This window comes from Pinus tabuliformis, chromosome X, assembly GCF_031772625.1.
Source record: "Pinus tabuliformis cultivar Carrire ecotype Pingquan chromosome X, CPIR1, whole genome shotgun sequence".
NCBI classification, from domain to species: Eukaryota; Viridiplantae; Streptophyta; class Pinopsida; order Pinales; family Pinaceae; genus Pinus; species Pinus tabuliformis.
This window is the reverse complement of record NC_142308.1, coordinates 140,884,126-140,911,370: the sequence shown is the minus strand read 5'-3', so window position 1 is coordinate 140,911,370 and position 27,245 is coordinate 140,884,126. Positions and strand designations below refer to the sequence as shown.

General features: G+C 41.0%; 1 protein-coding gene across 1 annotated transcript in view; it reads left to right on the top strand.

Moving 5' to 3' along the window:
- The first annotated feature begins 217 nt into the window (after nucleotides 1-217).
- LOC149138855 (vacuole protein) overlaps nucleotides 218-27,245 on the top strand; it is a 40,142-nt gene continuing 13,114 nt past the window's right edge. Inside the window, exons 1-3 of the mRNA XM_089446859.1 lie at nucleotides 218-578; nucleotides 3,133-3,228; nucleotides 3,532-3,572. Coding sequence (XP_089302985.1) covers nucleotides 372-578; nucleotides 3,133-3,228; nucleotides 3,532-3,572 — 344 coding nt within the window. The 5' untranslated portion in view covers nucleotides 218-371. The remainder of the gene's footprint in view (nucleotides 579-3,132; nucleotides 3,229-3,531; nucleotides 3,573-27,245) is intronic.

Genomic DNA, 27,245 nt, shown 5'->3' with positions numbered 1-27,245 from the left:
AAGTTAGAGGAAATGAGGGTTTTTTGAACTTCAATTATTCCTCCTTGCTCTTTTAACGCAAAAATTAATAAAAGCGGGAAGCAAAATCCAAGAAATTTTACTTTTGCCACGTGGATAGTGACGCCCATAAAGTATGTCATGTGCCAGCTGTAATGCCACGTTGCAAAGAAGCAAAGTCGGCCAAGCAACAAGGTCGAGGTGAAAACTAGGAGTTCCGTTAGCGTTGAAGGGCAGGTGTAGTTACTCTGTGATCTTGAACTGGGCGGGTAGGAGTTCATATCTCCGCAACTGTCATCACCAGGGAAACTCGAACTCGTGAAGCTTAAGAAAAAGACCACTAGTTCATGGCAAAAGACTGATTTCTGTACACAATGAGTCAAAACGAACACCAGATTGCAGTGCAGCAAGCGTTAGAGGCTGGGCAGATCGATGCAGAGCTGCGAACAAAATATGTGAACCGCACGGATCCCTTCTTGGTCGTCTGCAGATGCTTCAGCGCCGTTACCATCCTCAGCGCGCTTCTCTGCGTTGTTGTCAACGTGCTCTCAGCCATTCAATCCTTCAAAAATGGTGAAGATGTAAATTCTCCATTTCCATGAGCTTGAAAATTTGAAATAACACTGGCCCATCATACCCGGGGCTAGATGGGCCTATCTTACTGTTCATTTTTTTAATGCACCCAATGTAGTTTTTGGATTCAATTTTTTGAAAATTGCGTGGAGTGGAGATATTGGTAGTCAAGCTTAGGAACCTTGAAGTGGACGGGTTTGTGTTAGTGTTCATTTGCAGTGTACCCAATGCATTATTTAGATTCACTTGTGTGAACTAAGATATGCATAGTCAATTTCTGGAGCGTTGTCAATGGTGCTCCGGTGAGGGTTGGGTGACAGCGGGCTGTGATAATGGCCTATTTAGGTTTAAGTCTTTGAAATGGCATGATAAGTTTGGGTATGCGTCACTGTACACAGTAACAGGTTGCCCAGGTGCAAGTCTTGGACATCTTTAGAGAAATAGATACCCCACCCCAAAGGATTGTGAATTAAATTATGTTAACTGCAGTTTCTCTCAGTAGGAAGGTAGTTGTAGGCGCGCTAACCACATTGACAAGAGGAAGCCAGTCCCAAAAAAATTCGGAACCTGGATGTGGATCGCTAGTCACTTTGTGATAAGAGGAAGCTAGCCCAATAAAATTCAGAACTGAGAGGTGGATATCGGACCGAAGTCTAGATGGGTATGTGCCCATTTCATTCTGTGGATTAAATTCTGTGAAGTAAAGATGTGCATGGTCAAGGTTTAGAACCCCGAGACAGATATCAGAGCATGGTCTAGATGGGTTTGTGTCAGAGTTCATTGATTTTTCAATCTGTTCAATGCATTGTGTAGATTCAAGTGTGTGAACTAGAGAAATGCATGGTCAAGTTTTGGAATCTTGAGGTGGGTATCGGACGAAAGTCTACATGGGTTTGTGTTAGTGTTCATTTTTATGTACTTTAGTGTACTCAATCCAGTGTGCAAAATTGTGTGAAAATTGAAATACAGATATACACAATCATGCTTTGCAACCATAAAGTGCATATCCGACTTGGTCTAGATATGTCTGTGTTAGTATCCATTTTCAATATACCCAATGTATTGTTGATTAAATTTGAGAGCTACACCTCAAGGTCACAAGCTCACTCAAGGATGCATTTCTTAAGTTTAAACAACAATACATTGAGCATATTAACCGTGGATTTAATATATACCCGTGGGTGGGGTTCTCGAACCTTGAAGTGCATATCAGATTTAGTGTAAATAGATCTGTGTTAGTGTTCAGTTTCAATGTACCCAGCATATTATTGATCTTCAGTTGTGTAAACTCAGAATATATATATCCTTAAGTTTGACAACCTTGAGGTGTATATGAGACCTGCGTTTAGCTATTTCTATGTTAATGTCCTTTTCAATGTACCCAACGCACCTTGTAGATTCAATTGTGTGAACTAGAGACATACATAGTCGAGAATAGCTGCTGTAGATAGGTCTGTATTAGCATTCAGTTTTAACGTACCTGATATATTATTGATCTTCAATTGTGTAAATTTGAGATATACATCCTTGAGTTTGCAATCTCGCGGCGTATATAAGACCTATTTTAGCATCCATTTTCAATGTACCCAACGCACGATGTAAAATTCTTGAACCTTGAGGTGCATATCAGACTCGGTTTTAAATAGGTTTATGTTAGTGTTCAGTTTCAGTGTACCCGATGTGTTGTTGATCTCCAATTGTATAAACATGAGATATATATCCTTGAGTCTGGCAACTTTGAGGTGTATAGGAGACCTTGTTTTTAGATGGGTCTGTGTCAGTGCCCATTTTCAATGGACCCAATGCACCGAGTAGATTTGATTGTATGAACTAGAGATATACATAATCAAGTTTTGGAACCTTGAGGTGCATATCAGACTGAATGTAAATAGGTCTGTGTTAGTTTTCAGTTACAATGTATCCGATCATCAATGTTTTGCTGATCCTCAATTGTGTAAAGTCGAGAGATATCCTTGAGGTTGGCGACCATGAGGTGTATGTGAGACCTGCATTTATATGGGTCTCCGTTAATGTCCATTGTAATGTACCCAATGCACTGTGTAGATTCAATCGTGTGAACTAGACATATCCATACTACATAGTCGAGTTTGGAACCTTGAGATGCATATCTGATTTGGTTTAGATAGGCTTAATATACCTAATGTGTTCTAACTTCTTGATCTTCAATGATGTAAACCTTACTTGATATACATCCTCGAGTTTTGGCAACTTTGAGGAGTGTATTAAGTCTGTGTTAGTGCCCATCGAATAAATGCATCATTTAGATTTAATTGTGTGAACTAGAGATATACATGATCAAGTCTTGGGACCTTGAGGTGCATATCGGTCTGGGTGTAGATAGGTCTGTGTTAGTGCTCACTTTTAATGTATTCGATCCATTGCCGATCTTCAATTGTGTAGCTAATGCATTGTGGACACTGGATACACATATATGAGTTGATGAATTACTCCCTATTAGGCAACTAAGCTGTAGAATGAACCTCATTTTTTTCAGTGCAAAGCTTAAAATATTTACTTTAATTTTAATGTGTCATTGTGCAGATCTTTGATGGCATCCTCCGGTGTTATGCAGTGCTTATTGCGTTATTTGTTGTGGTCGCGGAGACTGAATGGGAGCGGATTCAGAAGTTCTGGATAGTAAGTTATCGAACCTGTGTTGTCCCCGCGGCAAACCTCACTTGTGCAATTTATGGGTTTCTTCATTTAAGATTGCTTGGCGAATGGCGAATGCCATCCAAATATGGACCCCTGTTTGTTTATGTTTATCTTTTAATGCCCTTTTGAGACCCGTCTGGTCTATACTGTACAGGGCCTGTTTTTTTAGAATGAAACAAAAGTCAATTTTGATCAAAATTTAATAAAGAGTGATTCAAGTTGTTACGATTTACTTCTGTTGTGAGTATTTTATGTTGTCAGCTAATGGGGTTTGTTTGAATGCAGATTCTGGAGTATTGGGTGGGAAGAGGAATGCTTCAAATATTGTAAGATCAGCTGTCCTGCTTCTTCTGATAAAACTGAGTTGCAGATGGGTTCCTGTCATTTCTTGTTTGTGAATTTTTTTAGTACAGATTTGGTTTTAATGTTTGAAAAATAGTGTAAAAAGGTTTCATTCTTGTAAACATTGGAACACCAAGCAACTTTTGCAATTGAACCATGTTTGTTAATGTCAGAGAAATAATTTTACTTTCATTATTCGTATGTCTGAAGGGAAATGGGTGGACTTACATCCCAAATTATTCACTTTCTGTTGTAGATGTTAACAGAGCCAATTTACTGCCATTATATTTTTCGGTATCTGTCTTTACATTTCTGGATGTTCGTGCCATATATATAGGAAGTGCTTCAAGAAACATGCCCTGAGGGCTCAAGGGTAGATTTCTGGCACATAGTTGGGCTGTCTGATATCGGTTTTCTGTGGAAAAACCCATGCCATACTACTTTTTATGAGGAACTATTCCCTCAGCTCAGGAAAATCGAGGCTTTTGAGGAATTGGCTTTGCTTGTTGAAGTCAAATTCAGTTTCTCCTGTAAAGATTTTGACAACCTTCTCATTGGAACTCATATGCCAGCATTTTTGGCTTTACATGATGGGAGTTTTCTTGTAACCCTGTTTTTAGATTGCTGTAACTCCATGTTTCAACTTTCATGCTGTAAATCTTTGTTAAAATTGGCAACTAAGGCCAAACTCCATATGGGTCATTTTATTCATGGCTGATAATATTTTTATTAGATTCCTTTCGTCGAGAGGTGTAGGATTGATCTAAAGATCATCCGATTCCGATAAGTATTTATGGGGATATGAATTTATTTTGATTATGGAATAATTATCAAGCCGACCAGCAACTCATGTAGGCTCAGAAGCCCAACAGTCGCATCTATTCAATCATCAACATTTATATATAAATACAAGAGGTCTTTTCCTCATTTGGACACACTCTCTCATCACATCTCTCTCTCTCTCTCTCTCTCTCTCTTGCGCAGAAAAGAGGCTTTTCTTCTACTGCGCAAAAATGGACTCTTCTCTCACACATGTGGAAGGAAGGACGCAGATTTAGGGTTGCAACTGCAGATCGGAAGTTTGACTAGAGTTGACCATCAGACTCTCTCTCAGAACTGCGCTGTAGGTGGAATTGACTCTCCTCAGAAGGCCACATTTTTTGGTGAAGGAATCAAGCCGATCTGATGGTCGGTTTGCAAGATATTGTCTGCCCTAGTTGAGGGCTGATCTAGGGTTTGCTGCTGCTGATGTTAATCAGATTTATGTACTATTTCTCTCTGCTGAATTATTGAAGATAAAAGAATATTTGATCAAGGGGTTTCCCAATATTAGGGTTTGTCCTTGGCTAGCCGCCACATCTTGTGTCTCTTGTCTTGGCTTGTTTTCTGTCGATCGTTTAATGTTCTATCTGCACTTTATTTTATGTACATGTGATTGCTAATCTGTGGATAATAATAATAAAAAGAAGACATACCATAACTTAACATGGTATCAGAGCCGAGGTGAAGACAAAGCCTGAGCAAGAGCAAGAGCGATCACGGAAGAGAATATTGGCAAGGCTATCCTAAAAGAACTATGGGGTCCTCAACACTCTTCCTTGTCGAAGACAAGCTCCGTGAGAAGCTGACTATCACGGATGGAAGATGTCTCTCGATCTAACCTTAGAAGATCAAGGAGTGTTGGACCATGTGAGAGGCAATATTGTTGAGCCTCCATCAAATGCACTTGTTGCTGCCAGGGACAAATGGAAAACCGGTGAAGTCAAAACAAAGAAGATCATCCGGGACTCTATCGACAAGCGCTTGGTGGCCTACATCTCCGACCTGAACACCTCCAAGGAAATCTACGATAGACTAGTGAGTTTATTTAAAGTTAATGATGCAAATCAAGTCTTGTTTCTTAGAAATAAGCTGAAGGAAATTAAGAAGGGCAAAGATGAGAGTATGCAAGCATACTTCTTAAGAATCACCGAGATCAGGAACGATCTCCTATCTATTGGGGAGATTATTACTGATAGGGAAATGGCACTCACGACTCTTGGAGGATTACCATCCGAATGGTACGTGTTCAGGACTACTCTTCTCAACAATAATGTAATTCCTGGTTTCGAGGAATTAATGGCAAGATGCATTCAAGAAGAAACAAGGATAGAAGAGCAAGAAATGCCCATGCCTAAAGGTCCTCCTGCTGCCTTTTCTTCTCATGCTAAGAAAAGAAATAATTCCGGGACTAAATCAAAAAGAAAGGTTGGACCTAAGGGTGGAAGAAAAGGACGATGTTACATTTGCGATAAAGCAGGTCACTATGCAAGGGAGTGCCCTGATAGAAGGGACTCACACCGGGACGATGATCAAAATCCCTCTCATGGCAATCAAAGGAATGGAAAATCTAATAGCAGAGGTAAAAGGAGTGCTGGAAATCAAGGAAGAGAACAAACATTCAAGTAGGCTAGAAATTCCAGGTATGAATCTAACACTGTTGACAATAAGCAGGATGAATATTATCTACCATCTGCTCTATCTACCTCTGCTCGTTCGGACTCGCTGGGAATTTGGCTTATTGATAGTGGTGCCTCAAGGCACTTCACTAGTTACAAAGAAGTTCTCCATAATCTGATAGAGAAAGAAACTAATCTGGAAATTGTCCTTGGAGATAATTTGAAATATCCCGTGAAAGGTGTAGGCAATGTCTCTCTTAAATTGAATCAAGGTAATACGATCCACTTACAGGATGTATTATATGTACCTAACCTCAAAAAGAACCTGGTGTCCATCTCAACAATGGAAGACAAAGGCTACAAGGTGACCTTCAGTGATGGCAAGGTACGTGTATGGAAAAATCAATGTTAAAATTGCCTTCACTCTTGGGTTTCGAGTTGATTCATTATATCAGGTTGGTGGAAGTCCGCTAGGTGTCATGTCTTGTGACACATCTCTTCAGTTCGAACTTTGGCATCGGAGGTTTGCACACCTTCATTATAAAGCTCTACCCGATGTAAGACAAATGGTGACAGGGATGCCCAAATTCCGAGTAGAGAAAGAAGGTATATGTCTGGGATGTGCCGAAGGAAAGCTCAAAAGGGAACCATTCCCCTCAAGCCAAAGCAAGACCTCTGATATATTACAGTTGGTTCACTCAGACATCTCTGTCAGGGCAGGCAATAACTCCTTGGGCAGAAATTAATTCACTGTATTATTCCATCAGGTAGGTCCTCATTATATACATGAGGGAGAGACTGTTCAGTTCGTTTCCCGATGAGTGTTCATATTCCTGTCTATCTATTTACAATAATTCACCCAATCACAAGGATTAGGTGTCAACATTCCCCCCTTTAATATGAAGGGATGTTGGTGATTCCAAGCATCATTCTGAATCGTTCAAGCTTTTCCCTCCCAAGTGCTTTGGTGAAGATGTCTGCAATTTGCTCATTTGTGGAACAATGACGGAGATGGATTGTTTTGGCCTCAACATGATGTCGAATCAGATGATATTTAATATTGATGTGCTTCGTTCGATCATGGAACTTTGGGTTCTTGGCCAACTTTATTGCAGAGGTATTATCAATCATGAGTGGAGTTGATTGTACTTGTTTTACCTGCAAATCTTCAAGAATTTTCCTGAGCCACAATTTCTTTTGTTGCTTCAGTTGCTGCCACGTATTCTGCTTCTGTTGTGGAATCTGCTGGAACTGATTGTTTGCGTGATCTCCAGGAAACAGCTCTTGATCCTAAAGTAGATACTCCAGTTTCTTTGTCTCCATCGAAGTCTGAATCAGAGTATCCAATCAAGCTGAAGTCGTCCACCTGTGTATACTTGATTCCAAAGTCTTGAGTTCCCTTCAAGTACCTTAGAACTTTTTTTGCAGCAGACCAATGTCCCTCACAAGGCTTTTGCATAAACCTGGAGAGGATTCCAACAACAAATGAAATGTCTGGTCTGGTAGTAGTTAGGTAGTTGAGACTTCCTACAAGCTGTCTATACTTTGTTGCATCCTCAAATTCCTTTCCTTCAATAGATGTGAGCTTTAAGTTTTGTTCCATTGGAGTAGTAAGAGGATTGCACTCTGTCATGCCAAATCTGTTCAACAAATCTCCAATGTATTTCTTTTGAGAAAGAAATATGGACTTTGGATGTTGGGTTACTTCAATGCCAAGATAATAATGAACATAGCCCAAATCAGTCATTTCAAAACTTTTCCCCAATTCCTTCTTTATGGATGCAATGTAGCTTTCATTGTTCCCTGTCATTAAAAGATCATCTACATATACCACAAGATATACAACTGTTTTGCCAACTTTCTTGACAAATAAAGTTGCATCATCGAGATCAAAATGATTGAAATTGAGTTTTAGAAGATGCTCAGTTAGTTTTTCATACCAGGCTCGCGGTGCTTGTTTGAGGCCATACAAGGACTTCAATACTTTATGTTCATGTCTTTTCGCAGCAAATCCTTCAAGCTGGGACATAAAAACATTTTCTTTTAAATCTCCATTCAAGAAAGCAGTTTTTACATCCATTTGATGGACTTTCCAACCGTTCTGAGCCGCTAGTGCAAAAAGTGTCCGGATGGTAACCCATTTTGCTGTGGGGGCAAAAGTCTTCTCATAATCGACCCCTTCTTTCTGTGCAAAACCTTTTGCCACAAGCCTAGCTTTGTGTTTGTCAAGTGAGCCATCAACTTTATACTTGTTCTTGTAGACCCACTTGCAGCCAATTGGTTTGGTTCCAAATGGAGGATCAACCAGCTTCCAAGTGTCGTTCTTTATGAGGGCATCATACTCCTTTTGCATTGCTTCTTTCCATTCATCATGAGAAGCAGCTTTTTTGAAGGAAGTTGGTTCAAAATCTGTAGACAAGTTCAATTCACAATCATAAGAAACATCCATATCAACAGGTGAATTAGAGTCATCTACATCATCTCCATTTTGCTGGTTTGAATTTCTGGTTCGTGTCTTTCCAACTTCATCAGGATGAACACTTTCAAGTGTCTTTGTCAACCACTTTGGGGGACCTTTCTAAGATGGTCCAGGCTGCTCCGTTGATTGAGTTGGGATTGAATCAAGATTGAGTCTCCCAATTCTATCAATTACATCACTTAAAACATCATCCGTTGTTGGAGTTTCATGCGGGGGAGAGTGTTCTTCAGAAGAAGATTCCACATGTTGATCTAGTATAGGAATCCCCCCTTCAAGATGTGGAAGCTGATTATCAAATTCTTGAAATGATTTTGCTTTTGCGAATCTATCCAAGCGATCAAGTTGCCACTCAACAACATTGTCAGTTTTGGATGATTCAAGGAAAATTACATCTCTAGATACAACAAATTTCTTATTTACTTCATCATAGAGTCGATATGCTTAGACGTGTTTGAATACCCCAGGAAGATACACTTACGACTTCTAGCACCAAGTTTGTTTCTATGTACCTTTGGTATCAAAGCATAACAGGTGGAACCAAAGACCCTGAGATGCTTTACCGAAGGAACATGTCCATACCACATTTCATATGGAGTCTTGTTTCTTATAGCATTAGATGGACATCTATTCTTTATATATGCAGCACATAGAATAGCATCAGCCCAAAACATTATCTTTACATTTTTGAAAGCATGGATCGTACCATATTTAAGATTGTCCTATTCATTCTTTCAGCTACACCATTCTGTTGGGGATTATAAGGCACAATTGTTTGATGTTTGATCCCATGTTGGCGAAGATAGTTTTCAAATTCATTTGATGTGTATTCTTTTCCATTATAAGTGCGAATATACCCAATATGAGATTGTGCATCATTTTCAATCCATTTATGAAAATTCTTGAATGTTTGAAAAACATCAGATTTTTACTTCAATAAATAAACCCAACACATTCTGGTGTAGTCATCAATAAATGTCATGATAAATTTATTTCCATTTGCAGAAGGAACAGGCATTGGACCACATAAATCTGAATGAATGAGTTCAAGCTTCTTATGTGCTCTTGAATGTGAATCATGAAGAGACTGTTTGCTATGCTTTCCTAGAATGCAAGCATCACATTGCTTAAGTTTCCTAGGAATTGTAGGCAAACCAGCAACACCATTTTTCTTCAATAAGCAGAGATTGTCATAGTTCAAATGTCCAAATCTAGCATGCCATAATAAATTTGATGGAAGTGTACCTTCTTCATGATGAGCATTGTATGAGAAATGTTGTGCATCAGCAGAGGTTCCTTGCAGTTTGAGAAGCCTTTCTTCTTCTATTCCCCTCATGACAAGTGAGTGGTCAGATGCTTTTCTTACCTCAAGCTTGCCATCAAACATATGAATGGAGTGACCTTGCTGGCAGATGTGGACCAAGGACAACAAGTTTCTCTTGAGCTGTGGATGATATAGAACGTGATCTAGAAGAAAGTCTAGAAGACCAGGCAGTTTAAGCTTGATTGTGCCAAGCCCTGATGGCTTGATTTTTGATTGATCTGCAAAGTATACTGCTCCATCAACATTGTCAGTGAAATCTTCAAAAAAATCTCTTCTATGAGTCATGTGGCAAGTTGCTCCTGAATCAAGCAACCAATCATTTTTCCATGAAGCAAGTGAAGCATTAAACAAATCTTCATTTACTCCAATGTTACATTGTGCCTCAACATAGTGAGCAGATTCAGGTGCTTTACCTTTGTCTGTATCATCAGTTTTACCTTTTTGTTGGTTTTTTTTCTGCACAATTTTGTCCCATGGTAGCTTGCATGTAGAGGCATCATGTGATCCATTTCTTTTGCAGCGAATGCAGTGCAAATTTGCCTTTTCTCCTTGAGAATGTTTGCCCCCCTGCCTCTGAAATATCTTTCTCTTCCTCTTCGTCCACCTCTTCCTCTTGTAGAATCTTGAGCAGGATGCTTTTCTTTATGAGCAAGGCACACAATCTCTTCAAAAGATTCAGGGGTTGTCTTCTTTCCAAAAGCTTTTTCTCTTTCAGCAAACTTTTTCACAAGAGAGTCAAAGGTTATATCTTTGAGATTTCCATTAGCTTGCAATGACTCAAGATACTTGGAGTAAGTAGGATAAAGTGCCTTGAGAAAAGCAATAAGAGGAATATCCAATTCAACCTTAGTAGATTTGATATCATGCATTATAGACTTTACTTCAGATGCAAGAGCAAGAGGATCTTTATTTTGCAGTTCAAGAGTGAAGAGTTTAATCATGAGTTGAACAACTTCAAGTGCAGAATGTGAGTCATAGAGTTCTTTCAACTTTTGTAAGGCTTCAAAGGCAGTTGAATATGACGAAATATGGAGACTCACCTCTTCATTTACAGATGCTGCGATTAATGCATAAGCTTTGCTGTTCTTGTTTTCCCAAATGACGAGCTCTTTGTCTGAGGTAGGCTGTACTGGGTCATTGTCTCCTTCTCCGACACACACTCCTTTCCACAACTCATTGAAGATGAGGGTGTGTTTTATCATCCGGGACCATTCAGGATAGTTCTCCTTGCCAGTGAGAACTATTCCCACCATGGATATATGATTGAATGCATACTGTAGCAAATAAAATTTTGGCTGCAAAACTTTTATTCTTAATGGGAAAAAAAATATAGTTATGATATAATGGGACATCAGATTCAAATATCAATTTGCATGCTTCTGCACAATGTTAAAGCACAAAATATGGCAGTATAAAATACCCTCAACAACGCTACGTTCACCAAAGAAAAACTGAAGAATGTAGTCTAGACGTATTTGGACTCTTAGATATTGTGTCATACAGAGAAATATTTAGAATAATTTGAGACAGATGTATCTCTGATTTTAAGCCACATGAAATACGCCACAAAACTGCAAAAAGCTTAAGCGCTTCTCCAAATTTAGTTTCCAGAGAACTAAGAGATCCTCCAAAATGGCATTCAGAGGATACTATCTTTGCATCTTGTAAACCAAGATACAAAAATCCTTTTTATGGCGCGCATCACCCACAGCTCTTCTCCAATTCCCAGCAATGGCAGTCATACAATATATCAATCTGTAGTTAATAGTCTTTCAATCTATCAAACCAACCTTAAAAAAGGACATGCTACGACCATCAAAATGTAGAGAGATACGCTATACGCACAAGGTTATTTGCATATACATTGAGACAAGGTTATTTGCAACTACAATCGGCAGTCATACGCCCCAGGAGGCGCAAATGAGCTCGGAAGTAAGCAATCGAAAACATTGTTTTCTTGCTCGGATCCCCACGCTTCAATAGTGAATCGTTTCATATACAACTCAACAGTCCTCCAAGCAATCCAGGCCAGCCGAGGCTTAGCTTTTCAAGATCTTTGAAATAAATAAACAATGACAGAAACAAGAATAAAGCCGTTAATGGCCTGAGCCAGACAAAGACAAGCCAGGCGAGCGGTTATTCGAATCCTCCAGCAACTTTACGTCCCGTCTCGAATGACACCGGAGAATGCAAACTCCGTGGCGCAGAGGATGCCTAATCGACAGCGACCCTGACTGCCAAACCGCACTGCGATACCCGGTTTCTGCAGCTCGAACCACAACGACACTCTCGACCACCACTTTTCTTTCAGGCAACGATTTAATGGTAGGCGCAGTTCTTATAAATCGAATATGGAAGAACAACAAACATTCATGGACAGACAGGCGAGCGGTTATTCGAATCCTCCAGCAACTTTACGTCCCGTCTCGAATGACACCGGAGAATGCAAACTCCGTGGCACAGAGGATGTCTAATCGACAGCGACCCTAACTGCCAAACCGCACTGCGATACCCGGTTTCTGCAGCTCGAACCACAACGACACTCTCGACCACCACTTTTCTTTCAGGCGACGGTTTAATGGTAGGCGCAGTTCTTATAAATGGAATATGGCAGAACAACAAACATTCATGGACAGACACCTTCTATCTGACAAAGGGCGCAGGTAAAGGAATATGGCAGACAGACAGAGGAGTTACAAGGAGCATGAGAGCTATTACAAGGAGCATGAGATAGATCGTATTGCCTTATTTTTACAGATGACTATTCTCGAAAGACTTGGATATACTTCTTGAAAAAGAAGGATGAAGTGTTCTCTTGGTTTTGACCCTTCAAAGCCTTGATCGAGAATCAAACCGAAAAGAAGATCAAGATCTTAAGGACTGATAATGGGACTGAATATGAATCTAAGAGTTTCATGACTTTTGTAAAGAGGCTGGCATTAAGAGGGAGACTACTACACCATATACTCCTGAACAGAATGGTGTGGTGGAAAGGAAGAACCGTACGATTGTGGATGTTGTCCGTGCCATGCTCCCTGATCAAAGGCTTCCGAAGTTTCTATGGGCCGAAGCTGCAAACACCGCTGTATATGTACAAAACCGATGCCCTCATCAAGCATTGGGTTCTAAGACTCCTGAAGAAATGTTCACCGGTAAGAAACTTGACATATCTCATTTTAGAATTTTTGGAAGCTCTGTATATTTTCATGTGCCGAAAGAGAAAATGAATAAATTGGGTGCATCTGGAAAGAAAGGAATCTTCGTGGGCTATGGTGAAAATACTAAGGGCTATAGAATCTATGTAGCCTGTCAAAGGGAAATCATGATTAGTCATGATGTCACCTTTGACGAAGATATGGCTCCTAGCAAGGTGGACAATCTTCCTACTTTGAGGAGCTCTCAAGAAGTTGACACCAGGGAACCGAAAGAAAAATATGATGTAACAATGCCCGATGTGGATGAACCCATGGATCCTATTGATCCACCTGAGCCTTCCTCTTCTAGGAAGAGGCCCTCTTGGCTTAGGGGGCTACTCAATGACGCTGAAGGACACACTGCACCTCGAGGAACCTTCCGTGAAAGTAAGAAACCTAATAGGTATCAGGGATACCTGACCATCATGAGCACGATCATACAAAATGAGCCTTCATCATTCTCAGATGCCGTCAAGCATCAAGTATGGAAGGATGCTATGACCGAAGAATATGAGTCTATTATGAAGAATGATGTCTGGGAAGTAGTTCCTAGACCCCAGGACAAGACAATTGTCACTTCTAAATGGCTTTACAAGATAAAGCATGCAGTAGATGGAAGTACGGAAAAGTATAAGGCTCGTTTTGTCACTCGTGGCTTCTCCCAGAAGGAAGGTATAGACTATGACGAGATATTTGCACCTGTTGCCAGATATACCACCATCCGCTCGATCATAGCCCTTGCGGCTTCACAAGGATGGAACCTACATCAGATGGATGTCAAGACCGCGTTCTTGCATGGTTCGATCAAAGAAGAGGTCTCTATGGAGCAACCCGAAGGATTTGAGATGTATGATCGAAAATCTCATGTATGCAGGTTGAAGAAGGCTCTCTATGGGCTGAAGCAAGCACCCTGAGCATGGTATGAGAGGATCGATAACTACTTGATGAAGCTGGGATTCACTAGGATTGAAGGCGATCCTAACCTTTACTTTAAGGTTGAAGATGACAAACCTCTCATATTAATGTTGTATGTGGATGACCTCTTTATAACAAGTGCAAACCCTCTCATTCACAAATGTAAGAGGGAGTTGGCTTTTGAATTTGAAATGAAGTACCTAGGACTGATGCACTATTTCCTAGGACTTGAAGTGTGGCAAAAGCTAGGGGAAATTTTCCTATCTCAAGGAAAATATGTGGTGAAGATATTGGAAAGATTCGGTATGGTGGACTGCAAGTCTATAACTACCCCAATGGAGCTTGACTTCAAGAAGTTAAGCGATAGTGCTGTTGGACTTGTTTTACGAAATGCCACTGAGTATCGGCAACTCGTCGGAGCATTAATGTTCTTAGTGAACTCCTGTCCAGATATATGATTTGCAGTCAACACATTAAGTCAACATTTGGTTGAACCTCACCACATACATTGGATTGGTGCCAAGAATCTGTTAAGATATCTTCGTGGCACAATTACATATGGGTTAAAATACACTGCCGAAGATGTGAGACTACTTGGATACACTGCTAATTGGGTAGACAGTGCGGTGGATCGTAAGAGCACTTCCGGGTGCTGTTTCTCGTTGGGATCTACTTCGATATCCTGGATGAGTAGGAAGCAGAAGTCGGTGGCTTTGAGCACCGCCGAGGCAGAGTATATTGTTGCTAGCATGGCCTCCTGTGAGGTAGTCTGGTTGCGAAAGCTCTTCAGTGAGCTGTTTGGGTTTACATTGGATACCACTGTGATCCTATGTGACAACCAAAGTGGGATTTGTTTGTCAGAGAATCCCATATTTCATGATCGCTACAAGCATATCGATATCAGGTACCACTATATTCGAGATATGGTGCAGCGAGGAACAATAAGGCTCCAACATATCGGTATAGATGAATAGGTCACCGACATTCTGACAAAGCCCTAAGGGAAGGTCAAATTCCTGACTTTCCGAGACTAGCTTGGTGTTGTTCAAAGACCCTCTGATGAGGGTCCTATATGATGTATTGAGCTCTGGCAGCTTCGGGGGGGCGCGGGGTACTTCTTGGAGCGACATATGACCACAGGGTGACTCACCATCCCCTGGTGGTGTACGTGTACAGTGTAAAAGAATCAAAACTTTCCCTGTGACACCCCGTGGCGACTATGTAGCAGGATGATTAGTTCTCCTGAGGTCTGGATGATGTGTTCTCCATGACGATTATGTAGCAGGATGATTAGTTCTCCTGTGAGATCTGGATGATGTGTTCTCCATGACGATTGTGTAGCAAGATTATTAGTTCTCCCGTGAGGCTTGGATGATGTGTTCTCCATGGCGATTGTGGACAGGATGATTCGCTCTCCTGTGGACAAGATGATTCGCTCTCTTGTGGGACAAGATGATTCGCTCTCTTGTGGGATAGGATGATTCGCTCTCCTGTGGACAGGATTGATTAGTTCTCCTGTCGAGGCATCCTACCCATGCAGTCTGGGACTCATGGGAAGTACCTCTCATCTGATCAATGAGCAGGGAAATGAGGATAGGGACCATAGTAGTACCGATGGACCCATCGCTGTATCTACCATACTCCCTATGCTAGGATGACCTTCATTGATCTGGGATCAATGATACTGGTCTGGGACCAGTGGTAGGAGTTGTACCCACTATGACACTGACTTCGGGTCAGTTGAGGACTGGTCTGGGACTAGTGGTACACACTCTGAGATTGACCTTGAGTCAGTGGAGGATGATACTGGTCTGGGACCAGTAGTAGGAGTTGTACCCACTATGACACTGACTTCGGGCCGGTTGAGGACTGGTCTGGGACCAGTGGTTCACACTCTGAGACTGACTTTGAGTTAGTATGATACATCCTTGATCATTTCTTCTTCTTCATAATTCTTCATAATTCGGACAAAGCAGATCAGAACAGGGCAAAACAGAACAGAGCAGAGCAGGGGTCAAGTTGTACAGGGTAGTGCATTTGATGGATGAATAGTAGCGACTAACAGACAAATTACAAATGGAGTTCTCCCTAGTTGAGAGGGAGTGTTAAAATTGGCAACTAGGGCCAAACTCCATATGGGTCATCTTATTCATGGCTGATAATATTTTTATTAGATTCCTCTCGTCGAGAGGTGTAGGATTGATCTAAAGATCATCCGAGTCCGATAAGTATTTATGGAGATATGAATTTATTTTGATTATGGAATAATTATCAAGTCGACTAGCAATTCATGTAGGCTCAGAAGCCCAACAGTTGCATCTATTCAATCATCAACATTTGTATATAAATACAGGAGGTCTTTTCCTCATTTGGACACACTCTCTCATCACATCTCTCTCTCTCTCCTGCGCAGAAAGGGGCTCTTCTCTCACACGTGTGGAAGGAAGGACGTAGATTTAGGGCTGCAACTGCAGATCGAAAGTTTGACTAGCGTTGACCATCAGACTCTCTCAGAATTGCGTTGTAGGTGGAACTGACTCTCCTCAGAAGGCCGCATTTTTTGGTGAAGAAATCCAGCCGATCCGATGGTCGGTTTGCAAGATATTGTCTGTCCTAGTTGAGGGTTGATCTAGGGTTTGCTACTGCTGCTGTAAATCAGATTTATGTACTATTTCTCTCTGCTGAATTATTGAAGATAAAAAAAGATTTGATCAAAGGGTTTCCCCATATTGGGGTTTGTCCCTGGCTAGCCGCCACATCTTGTGTCTCTTGTCTTGGCTTGTTTTTTGTTGATCGTTTAATTTTATATCTGCACTTTACTTTATGTACATGTGATTGCTAATCTGTGGATAATAATAATAAAAAGAAGTAAACTGCTCTAAGCATAAAACATACCATAACTTAACATTATATTTTTCGGTATTTGTCTTTACATTTTTGGATGTTCGTGCCATACATATAGGAAGTGCTTCAAGAAACATGCCCTAAGGGCTTAAGGGTAGATTTTTGGCACATAGTTGGGCTGTCTGATATTGGTTTTCTGTGGAAAAACCCATGCCATACTACTTTCTATGAGGAACTATTCTCTCAGCTTAGGAAAATGAGGCTTTTGAGGAATTGGCTTTGCTTGTTGAAGTCAAATTCAGTTTCTCCTGTAAAGATTTTGACAACCTTCTTATTGGAACTCATATGCTAGCATTTTTGGCTTTACATGATGGGAGTTTTCTTGTAATCCTGTTTTTAGATTGCTGTAACTCTCCATGTTTCAACTTTCATGTTGTAAATCTTTGATCCATGGAGTAATATATGATGCATTTCTCAAAAAATATTCTAAACTTCATTTAACTTAGGTATCAGAGTTAAGGAATGGCTTTTCCACCAAAATTGCCCATGACTCACACCTGGCCTTATCCCTTTGAAATTTGTGCCATATGAATGGGGCAGACCACATCAAACAGGGAACCCTGTGTTAAGATTGACAACAATTAAAGATTGTTAAAAGGGTAATTATCTCAGGAAATCTGGCTTTACCATTCAAACAATTGCGTAACGATAGGAAGTTATGTAACACAACCTTCATATTAAAATGATGTTGCCTGAGAGGCTTCATGTATTGTTGGAGAGTCATTTTTTGACCTTGAGTAATAAGAATTCCAATCCCTTGTCTCGTGGAGGTTTCCTTGTCATACTGTCAGGGTTTTTACCATGTAAAAATTCCGTGTCTACTTGTGTGAATTTTGTGTTTGTTTGTTCTATACATTTTCTTTCTTGTTTATAAAATTTATAGGCTCTAATGAACAACAAGTGGTATCAGAGCACCCAGTAAGATCCTATAGAGGCCCGAGAAGAATCTGAGAGGAAGAAAGAAGCCCGTGGAAAGAACCGGTCAGCGATTGGTTCTCAGTTTGTTATCATCCCAGTTGCAATTGTCACTGAATAAGTGAAGAAGTCGACCTGATTAATCTTTTGAGGAGTCTATTTGACGCTGACGTATTTGAAACCAGCCGTTTCAAAAAGATTATAGGGCCGCAGGGAGCCGCCGCCCTGTCTAGTAAAAATCAATTTGAGTGGGCCGCAGGCTGATTGAAAAGACTGCTGGATTGAAGAGACCGTTGAGTGGAGCCGTCGTTTTCTGGAACCACTGAAGCATGCAAAAAAGGAGTCTCGGAGCGGAGGTGTAGGCAAGATGCAGAGGGCCCATCTTGTCCTTGTCAGGTAGCTGTAGTGCCAACGATCTAGGTCGTAGCATAGTGTGAGGCAGTCTGTTGTATTTTACGAATCCAAGAGGGCAGCCTCCAACACCACCAGATTCAGCAAGAAAGCTTTATTTGTGGACAAAAGTCGTGTCCAGGCTGACTGAGGAAACGTTGCCCTGTGACCAGTAGAAAACCAGACGGGAGAAGCAAAACCAGTCGGGTTTAGGCAGAAATCCAGCTGCTAGGTTGGGGTAAATTTTTTCTTTGGTTTTACTTCTGAAAGTAATCATTGAAGAATTGTTTTTTCTATGAACAAGAAGATTGGAATAAAGTTTCTGAAGACTATTGAAGAAATTTTTTGTTATTTTTTAATTCTGTCAAAAGGAAGTGGGGTTTTTTGTTTGGAGAATTGAAAACAAATTTTAAATTCTGGTTTTTAACAGAATGAATTCTGTTTTTCTAGTAAGAAAGCATTCTAAAGAACATAAATATATATTTAAAGTTCTGGGAGTTATTTAAAAAAATAGAAACCCTAGTGGAAAAAACCAGAAGAAGAAAATTCATGGAAAACTCTAGCTAAAAGCAGAAATTTTAGAAGGGAGAAAAACCCTAGGAGAAGGAAACCTTGAAAGAATCCACTCAATTTTTTAATGTTTAAAAGAAATTTGAAATAGCCCTTGTAGGAAGAAATGGTCAAAATGACTAATGCGAAGTTTGATGTGGAAGTTCACTGGTAAAAACAATTTTGCATTGTGGAAACTGAAGGTATGAGATTTGTTGGTGCAACAAGGGTTGTAAAAAGCATTATATGGGGTTAGAAAGAAACTTGTTGGCATGACAAATTTGGAATGAGAGGATTTGGATGCCTGAGCTTTTAGTACCATCAGGTTATGCAGTTGACAAATTTCAACATTGTTGAAGAAACCTTAGCAATAGGTTTGTGGGGTAAATTGGAAACTCTGTACAGGACCAAGTCTTTGACCAACAAAATTTATTTGAAGAGGTAGTTGTATAGCCTCTGAATGGAGGGCACTAAAATTGCAAAACATTGAAACGTATGTAATAGACTTATTTGCCAGTTGACTAATATGGATGTCAAATTTGAAGAAGAAGATAAAGACATTACTTTGTTATGCTCCTTGCCTGAGTCTTGGGATCACTTTGTGACTTCTATCAGTTTGAGCACAACTGAATCTTTAGAATTTGATTATGTTGTAGGAGCTTTGTTATCTGAAGAAGTACAAAGGAACTCTAGTATTAAAACTTCCACGCTAGAAGCTATGGTATCCAGAGGCCAGTCCAGGGAGAGAGGAGAAAAGCAAGAAGTTCTTCCAAATCAACGTCAAGAGGCAAGAAGTGTAAGCCGAATGTTGGTTCTGCAACAAACCAGGGCATCTGAAGAAAGACTATTGGAAAAGAAAAGAGTCCGACGAAAACCCAAAGAAGGAAGGTCTAGGGAGAGAGGAGAAAAAGCAACAAGTTATTCCAAATCAAAGTCAAGAGGCAAGAAGTGTAAAGCCAAATGCTGGTTCTGCAACAAAATAGGGCATCTCAAGAAAGACTGTTGGAAAAGAAAAGAGTCTGGTGAAAACCCAAAGAAGGAAGCAAATCAAGTCGAGTCAGGTATGATTGATGAAGTTTTGTCTGTTGAAAATGCTGGTTTTGCAACAAAATAGGGCATCTGAAGAAAGATTGTTGGAAAAGAAAAGAGTTCGGTGAAAACCCAAAGAAGGAAGCAAATCAAGTCGAGTCAGGTATGATTGATGAAGTTTTGTTTGCTGAATTAGGTATGATAGATGAAGCTTTGTCTAATTGCAATGTTTCTCAACATTATGAAGATTGGTTGTTAGATTTTGGTGCTTCTCATCACATGAGTTCGCACAGAAACTGGTTCACTTCATATCAAGAATGGTAGTTCTGTGTTTATGGGTAATAATGTATATTGTCAAACTATTGGGGTGGGAAATGTCAGAATTAAAATATATGATGGTACAATTAGAACATTGTCCGATGTTAGACATGTACCTGACTTGAAAAAGAATTTGATTTATTTGGGAGTATTGGACTTGGAAGGTTACAAGTTTATAGGTCAAGGTGGAGTGCTGAGAGTTTCAAAGGGCACTCTGGTTATTATGAAAGCAAAGAAGATCAGAAACCTTTATATAATTGCCAGATGTACTCAAGTCAATGAGGAAACGATTGTAATTGAGGAGGCATGAGAAGAAACTTGCCTATGGCATAAACGATTAGGCCACAAGAGCTAGAAGGGCCTTCAGGCACCGATGAATCACAAATTACTACCTAATTTGAAATCGTAGAGTTTGGATTTTGCAAACATTGTGTATATGGAAAACAATGTAGACAAAAATTTAACGTCGATAGTCATAATAGTAAAGGAATTTTGGATTATCTTCATTCTGATTTTTGGGGACCATTTTGTATAATATCTTATGGAGGTGCATCTTGTTGATTTGGGGTAGCATCGGATGTGCTCTAGCCATGAAAATTGGTGGAGAGGCTAAAGCATATGAGATCTCCAAGACTCAGAAATGGTTTGGGCAGATTCTACCCGGTTTGGGAGATATTAAAATAATGAATATTTTTAATGGAGTTTCTAAGTCTAAACTTAGGAAAAATAAAATATTAATGGTTATTAATGTAAAACTGGGTTAGAAGGTTCCAAAAGACATGGATCAAGCCAAATCTAATCTTAGCCATTGATTAGAGATGTAATCTTGGCCGTTGAAGGACCAACAGGAAAAGTATAAGAAGAGGCTTGAGGGTCAGTTGGAGAACACACCAGAGTGATCAGTGATTCGATTTTCTAGAGCGGGGTTTGCTAAGAAAAGTCGAATTAGTGATCAATTTGCAGCGAGGGGCAGTGAGTACTGGACAAAGAGGCAGAGATAGTGCCGAGAGACCAGCGTAGAGGCAGATGCAGAAGCCAAAGCAGGCCACACAGAGGCTAGCTGGGTTAGCGTAGAGGCTGGAGGGCTTGTATCATCCACGTAGAGGGCAGCATGAGTGACGTAGAAGGCCGTAGAGGCTGCGCAATGCCTCAGAGGGTTGACGCAGAGGGGTTTGAGGTTGACGTAGAGGCCAGGAGGGCTGACACAATGCTTCAATTGTGTTGGAGAGGGTTTCGTGGGGCAGATTTTCTGAATATCTGCTTTCGAATAGAGAGGTATTACTGGTGGTTATTTTTCTATATCGGGTGAGCCAGTTTGGCACCCACTTGTACTCAAGGATATAATGCATAATAAATAACCCACATAATTGCTGCACCAGTTTTCCCGCATTGGGTTTTTCTGGGCAAAAATAACGGTCACTTGTGTGTTTGTTTTCTTTCAGCTATTGATCTGTAGATGGTTGAGACTGTATTGTGTTTATTTCGTTATTTATATGTTTAAATAACTTGTTCGTAATTAACAAGTAGAAGAAATAAACGAGAAGAATACAGATAAAATTTCTAACGGTTAGACTTAGAAATTTCAACATGGTATCAGAGCGTGGTTGCAGATCACAGGAGAGCTGAAGGCATCAGCTGAAGCAGAGCATTTGCAACAGAGAGCACTGTTCCGAGTGACAGAAGCTGTTCCTTGCAGAAAGCGACAAAAGGAGGTTGATGCAGAGTGACTGCGTCATTAGTCCGGGCCAGAGAGAGGCCAACGCAGAGGCTGAGGAGGGCAAAACAAGGCTCATGCAGAGCCACGCAGAGACCATGAGGGTTGACACAGTTCGCTGAGGGAGCATTTTAGCTAGTGCTGGGATTGTGCAGAGCTTAGAGGCTCAGTCCTTAAGTCGCTGGGGAATAGGAAGCTGTGGGAAGTTGTGGTAGTGAAGCTGGTGGGGTACTGTGGGCAGAACAGTACCTAACAGGGAAAAACCAAGGTATAGGTTGTTGCCACTGAAGCAAATTTCTAGCCAAGGAATCCGGATCAGTGTTGCAGGTGCACAAAAGATTGGAGAGGTGCGACTTGACGATTGGCAGGAGGATTTCCAGAAGGGAAATCGAGACTCAGAGGGAGTCTAGCAGAGAACTTCCAGGAAGGAAGTAAAGAGACTCAATAAGAGTCGAAGAGAGAACTTCCAGAGGGAAGTAGAGAGACTCGGAGGAGTCGACAAGAAGAGCAGAGAGATGGCCATGAATGGGCTGAGGGATCAGGACAGGCTGGACGGGGCATCCAACTTTGTGGTCTGGAAGGCTAGGATCCTGTCCATTCTAGATAGACATCGCATCAAGGCCTTTGCCTTGAGAACAGTGGTGATCCCAGTTGACCCAGTTGATAATGAAAAGTACGAGGAGGCAATGACCAAGGCGAAATGCATCATCCTTGATGGGGTCAAGGATTATGTGGTCCAACATATTGTCGAGAAGGAGACGACAAAGACAATGTGGGATGCCTTGAAGAAATTGTACCAACATACTTCCGTGCAGAGGAAGATGTTACTTGAGAATTAGCTGCGCTCATACCAGATGTAGAAGGGGGAGCAGATAGATCACTTCCTTGGTAGGTTGAAGGAGATCTGGGATCAACTGACTTCCATAGGGGCCACGTCGGATCAAAAGTTGATGGTGAGGACCGCTCTAAACGCAGTCTCCGAGGAGTGGGAAGAATTGTGGGTGGCTCTTCGTTAAGAAGAGATCAGACAGCTGAGCAAGATGGGAAGTAGCAGCAAAGGAGTCCGGATCAAGGAGGAAGAGGAAGAGGACGCAGCTCTGGCATTTGCGGGAAAGCAGGAGAAGAGGAAGAAAAAGGACTTCTTCAAGGTCAAATTCTTCAACTGTGGGGAATTGGGGCATTATGCGAACCAGTGTCCGAGGAAGAAGAAAAAGGGAGAGGCGTCTAACTCCAAGGCATCGCCAACGAAGGCGGAAAAGGAGGTAGAGGAAGATGACTATTGTGCCATGAGCTCTCATGTACCTCTAAAGAAAAGGTGAAGAGACATTGAGCTGTAGTCAGGGAGACTACAGGCGATGAGGGGTAGGATCCTTGAGGTACCCAAACTCTTGGATTAGATCCTTGCTACAGGAGCCTCGAAGTGAGAAGTAGCAGGACTGGTGGATGTTGGTAGAAACAGATGCGGATGAAGTGACAGAGAGTGCTAGAATGTAGTAGTCCTGGGCATGGCACAACTAGCAGGCTGCAGCAGTGTGAGAGGCACGAAGGACGTTGCAGCAGTGCAGGATGGCACAGAGAGGTTTGCAGCGGTGTGAGAGGCAAGGAGTTGTTGCAGCGATGTAGAGGCAGTAGAGGGAGCACGAGATAGCGGTAGAGGGAGCTTCAGCATCTGGTGTGTTTTTGGCTTGACAGGGATGTCAGTAGTTGGGTGGATTAGTTACTTACTTCTTAGTAACTGGGTTGCAGTGTTGTAGCGGTAAGTAGTAGCATGATGCAGCATGATGAGAGGGGGTTGCAGTGCTGTAGCGGTAAGTAGTAGCATGATGCAGCATGATGAGAGGGGGTTGCAGTGTTGTAGCGGTAAGTAGTAGCATGATGAGAGGGGGGTTGCAGTGCTGTAGCGGTAAGTAGTAGCATGATGCAACATGATGAGAGGGGGTTGCAGTGCAGATGCAGTGTTGGGAGAAAGAACCAACAATAGCATGGATGCAGAGGGAGCTGCCGTACGCATGTAGCAGTGGCAGTGGCAGAGCCATGGGCAGCAGTACAGGATGCAACAGTGCATAGGATGTTGGGCGGGGAGGCCTAGCATCAACACAAGTACCGGTGCCGTATAATTAGAGTGATGCTCAGTGTGGAGCATTATTAGAGCACAATCCTCGCTAAGAGGGAGTGTTGATTTGGGGTTGCATCGGATGTGCTCTAGCCATGAAAATTGGTGGAGAGGCTAAAGCACATGAAATCTCCAAGACCCAGAAATGGTTTGGGCAGATTCTACCCGGTTTGGGAGATATTAAAATAATTAATATTTTTAATGGAGTTCTTAAGTCTAAACTTAGGAAAATAAAATATTAATGGGTATTAATATAAAACTGGGTTAGAAAGTTCCAAAAGACATGGATCAAGCCAAATCTAATCTTAGCTGTTGATTAAGATGTAATCTCGGCCGTTGAAGGACCAACAGGAAAATTATAAGAAGAGGCTTGAGGGTCAGTGGGAGAAAACACCAGAGTGATCAGTCATTCGATTTCCTAGAGTGGGGTTTGCTAATAAAAGTCGAATCAGTGATCAATTTGCAGCGAGGGGAAGTGAGTATTGGACAAAGAGGCAAAGATAGTGCCGAGAGACCAGTGTAGAGACAAAGAGGCAGACGCAGAAGCCAAAGTAGGTCACGCAGAGGCTAGCTGGGACATTGCAGAGGCCATAGGGCCTGCGTCATCCACCCAGAGGGCAGTAGGAGTGACGTAGAAGGTCGTAGAGGTTGCGCGGTGCCTCAGAGGGTTGACGCATAGGGGTTTGAGGCTGACGCAAAGGCCAAGAGGGCTGATGCAGTGCTTCAGTTGTGCTGGAGAGGGTTTCGTGGGGCATATTTTCTGAATATTTGCTTCCGAATAGAGAGGTATTACTGCCGGTTATTTTTCTCTATCGGGTGAGCCAATTTGGCACTTAGTTGTACTCAAGGATATACTGCATAATAAATAACCCTCAGAATTGCTGCACTGGTTTTTCCACATTGGGTTTTTCCAGGGACGAGTTGTCCAAAAATAACGGTGTCACTTGTGTGTTTGTTTTCTTTCAGCTGTTGATCTGTAGATGGTTGAGACTGTATTGTGTTTATTTCGTTATTTATATGTTTAAATAACTTGTTCGTAATTAACAAGTAGAAGAAATAAACCAGAAGAATACAAATAAAATTTCTAATGGTTAGACTTTGAATGTATGAACAAGACTCTTGTGGAGAGAGCCAGAAGCATGATCAATAATGCTAACCTTCAAAAGGAGCTATGGGTAGAAGCAGTATCCACTGCTTGTTATTTGGTAAACAGATCACTTTCAGGTGCTATTAATTGTAAAATTCCTGAAGAAGTTTGGTGGGGTCGATCTTGTGATTATTGATATTTAAGAATTTTTGGTTGTAATGCCTTATGCTCTTATTCCAAAGAATCAACGTCCTAAGTTAGACGCAAAATCAAAATGTTATGTCTTTGTTGGATATGGCAATGCTGTGAAAGGATACACGTTGTGGGATCCTTCTTTTCATAAGATAGTAATTAGTAGAGACATAGCGTTTGATGAATCTTCCTTTCTAAAATCAAACGTTGAAAACTTTGAACAGGAACGAGTATCGTTGAATCAACAAACTCAGTTGGAGACTCAACCTTTTTCAGAAAGTCAGAAGGAAGAAGAAACTTCTGAAGGAAAAGGTGAAGAAGATGTAAAGGAAACTGTAGAAGTTCAAGAACAAGTTCAACAACCAGTCACCCTTAGGAGATATACAAGGGAAAGAAGAACACCCAAGAGGTATGAAGATTCTACTTCATTTGTTACGTGGATTATTGAAGATGGGGAACCTTGTTATCAGGGAGAAATGAACGATGCAAATAGTGAAAAATGGAAGAAGGCTATGGACGAGGAATTGGATTCCTTAACCAAAAACAAAACCTAGGATCTTGTGGAACTTTCTAAAGGGAGAAGTGTTATCGGATGTAAATGGGTCTTCAAATTGAAGAGAAATGTTGATGGAAGTATTGAAAGATATAAGGCGAGGTTGGTAGCAAAAGGGTACTCTCAGGTAGAAGGTATTGACTTTAATGAGATTTTTTCGCCAGTTGTAAAACTTGTTTCAATACGTATGTTGTTAGTACTAATTGCATTACTTGACCTTGAGTTAGAACTGTTAGATGTTAAAAAAACTTTTTTTCATGGAGGTTTAGATGAGGATATGGAACAACTAGAAGGTTTTGTACAAGGTCACAACAGGAGATTAGTTTGCAAGCTCAGGAAATCATTGTATGGTCTGAGGTAGTCTCCTAGGCAAAGATACAAGAAGTTTGACTCCTTCATGGTGAGCCAAAACTTCATTAGAAGTGAATATGATCATTGTGTGTGCTTTAAACATTTCAATGGCATATTCATTATCTTGGTTTTGTATGTTGACGATAGGCTTATTGCCAGCAAAAGCATGGAAGAGATCAACAGATTAAAGGCTCAACTTTCTCGGACATTTAATATCAAGGATCTTGGAGCTGCAAAACAGATTTTGGGCATGGAGATACATAGAGATAGGAAAAATGGAAAGCTTTGGTTATCACAACAAAAATATGTGGAGAAAATACTTGCAAAGTTCGGTATGAAGAATGTGAAACCTGTTAATGTTCCTTTAGCTTCCCATTTTAAGCTTTCTTCGGGTTTGAGTCCTAGAATTGATGAAGAAAAGAAGTATATGTTTCGTGTACCATAGGCAAACGCAGTAGGCAACTTAATGTATGTGGTGGTATCAACAAGACCTGACATTTCACATGTTGTTGGAGTTGTCAACAGGTTCATGGCAAAACTAGGAGAACAACATTTGCGAGCAGTGAAATGTGTGCTTCGGCGTTTGAGAGGCACAAGTGACCATTATATCATCTTTAATGGCTGTGGAGATTCAGTTTGCAGATATGTTGATGTTGGATATGCTGGTGACTTGGACAAAAGGAGATCTACTACAGGATATGTCTTTATTCTTGCAGGTGGAGTGATTAGTTGGATGTCAAAGCTTCAGGAAACAATTGCTTTGTTGTTAAGTTATGGTATGTTTTATGCTTAGAGTAGTTTACTTGTTTTTCTTATTATTATCCACAGATTAGCAATCACACGTACATTAAGTAAAGTGCAGATAGAACATTTAAACGATCAACAAAAAACAAGCCAAGACAAGAGACACAAGATGTGGCGGCTAGCCAAGGACAAACCCCAATATGGGGAAACCCTTTGATCAAATCTTCTTTTATCTTCAATAATTCAGCAGAGAGAAATAGTACAAAAATCTGATTTATATCAGCAGCAACAAACCCTAGATCAGCCCTAAACTAGGGCAGTCAATATCTTTCAAATTGGAGGTCAGATCACTCTGATTCCTGTGCCAAAAATTGCGGCCTTCCAAGGAGGATCAGCCACACCAAACTTGTAGTCAAAGAGGAGTCCACGGGTCAACGTTGGTCAAAGTACC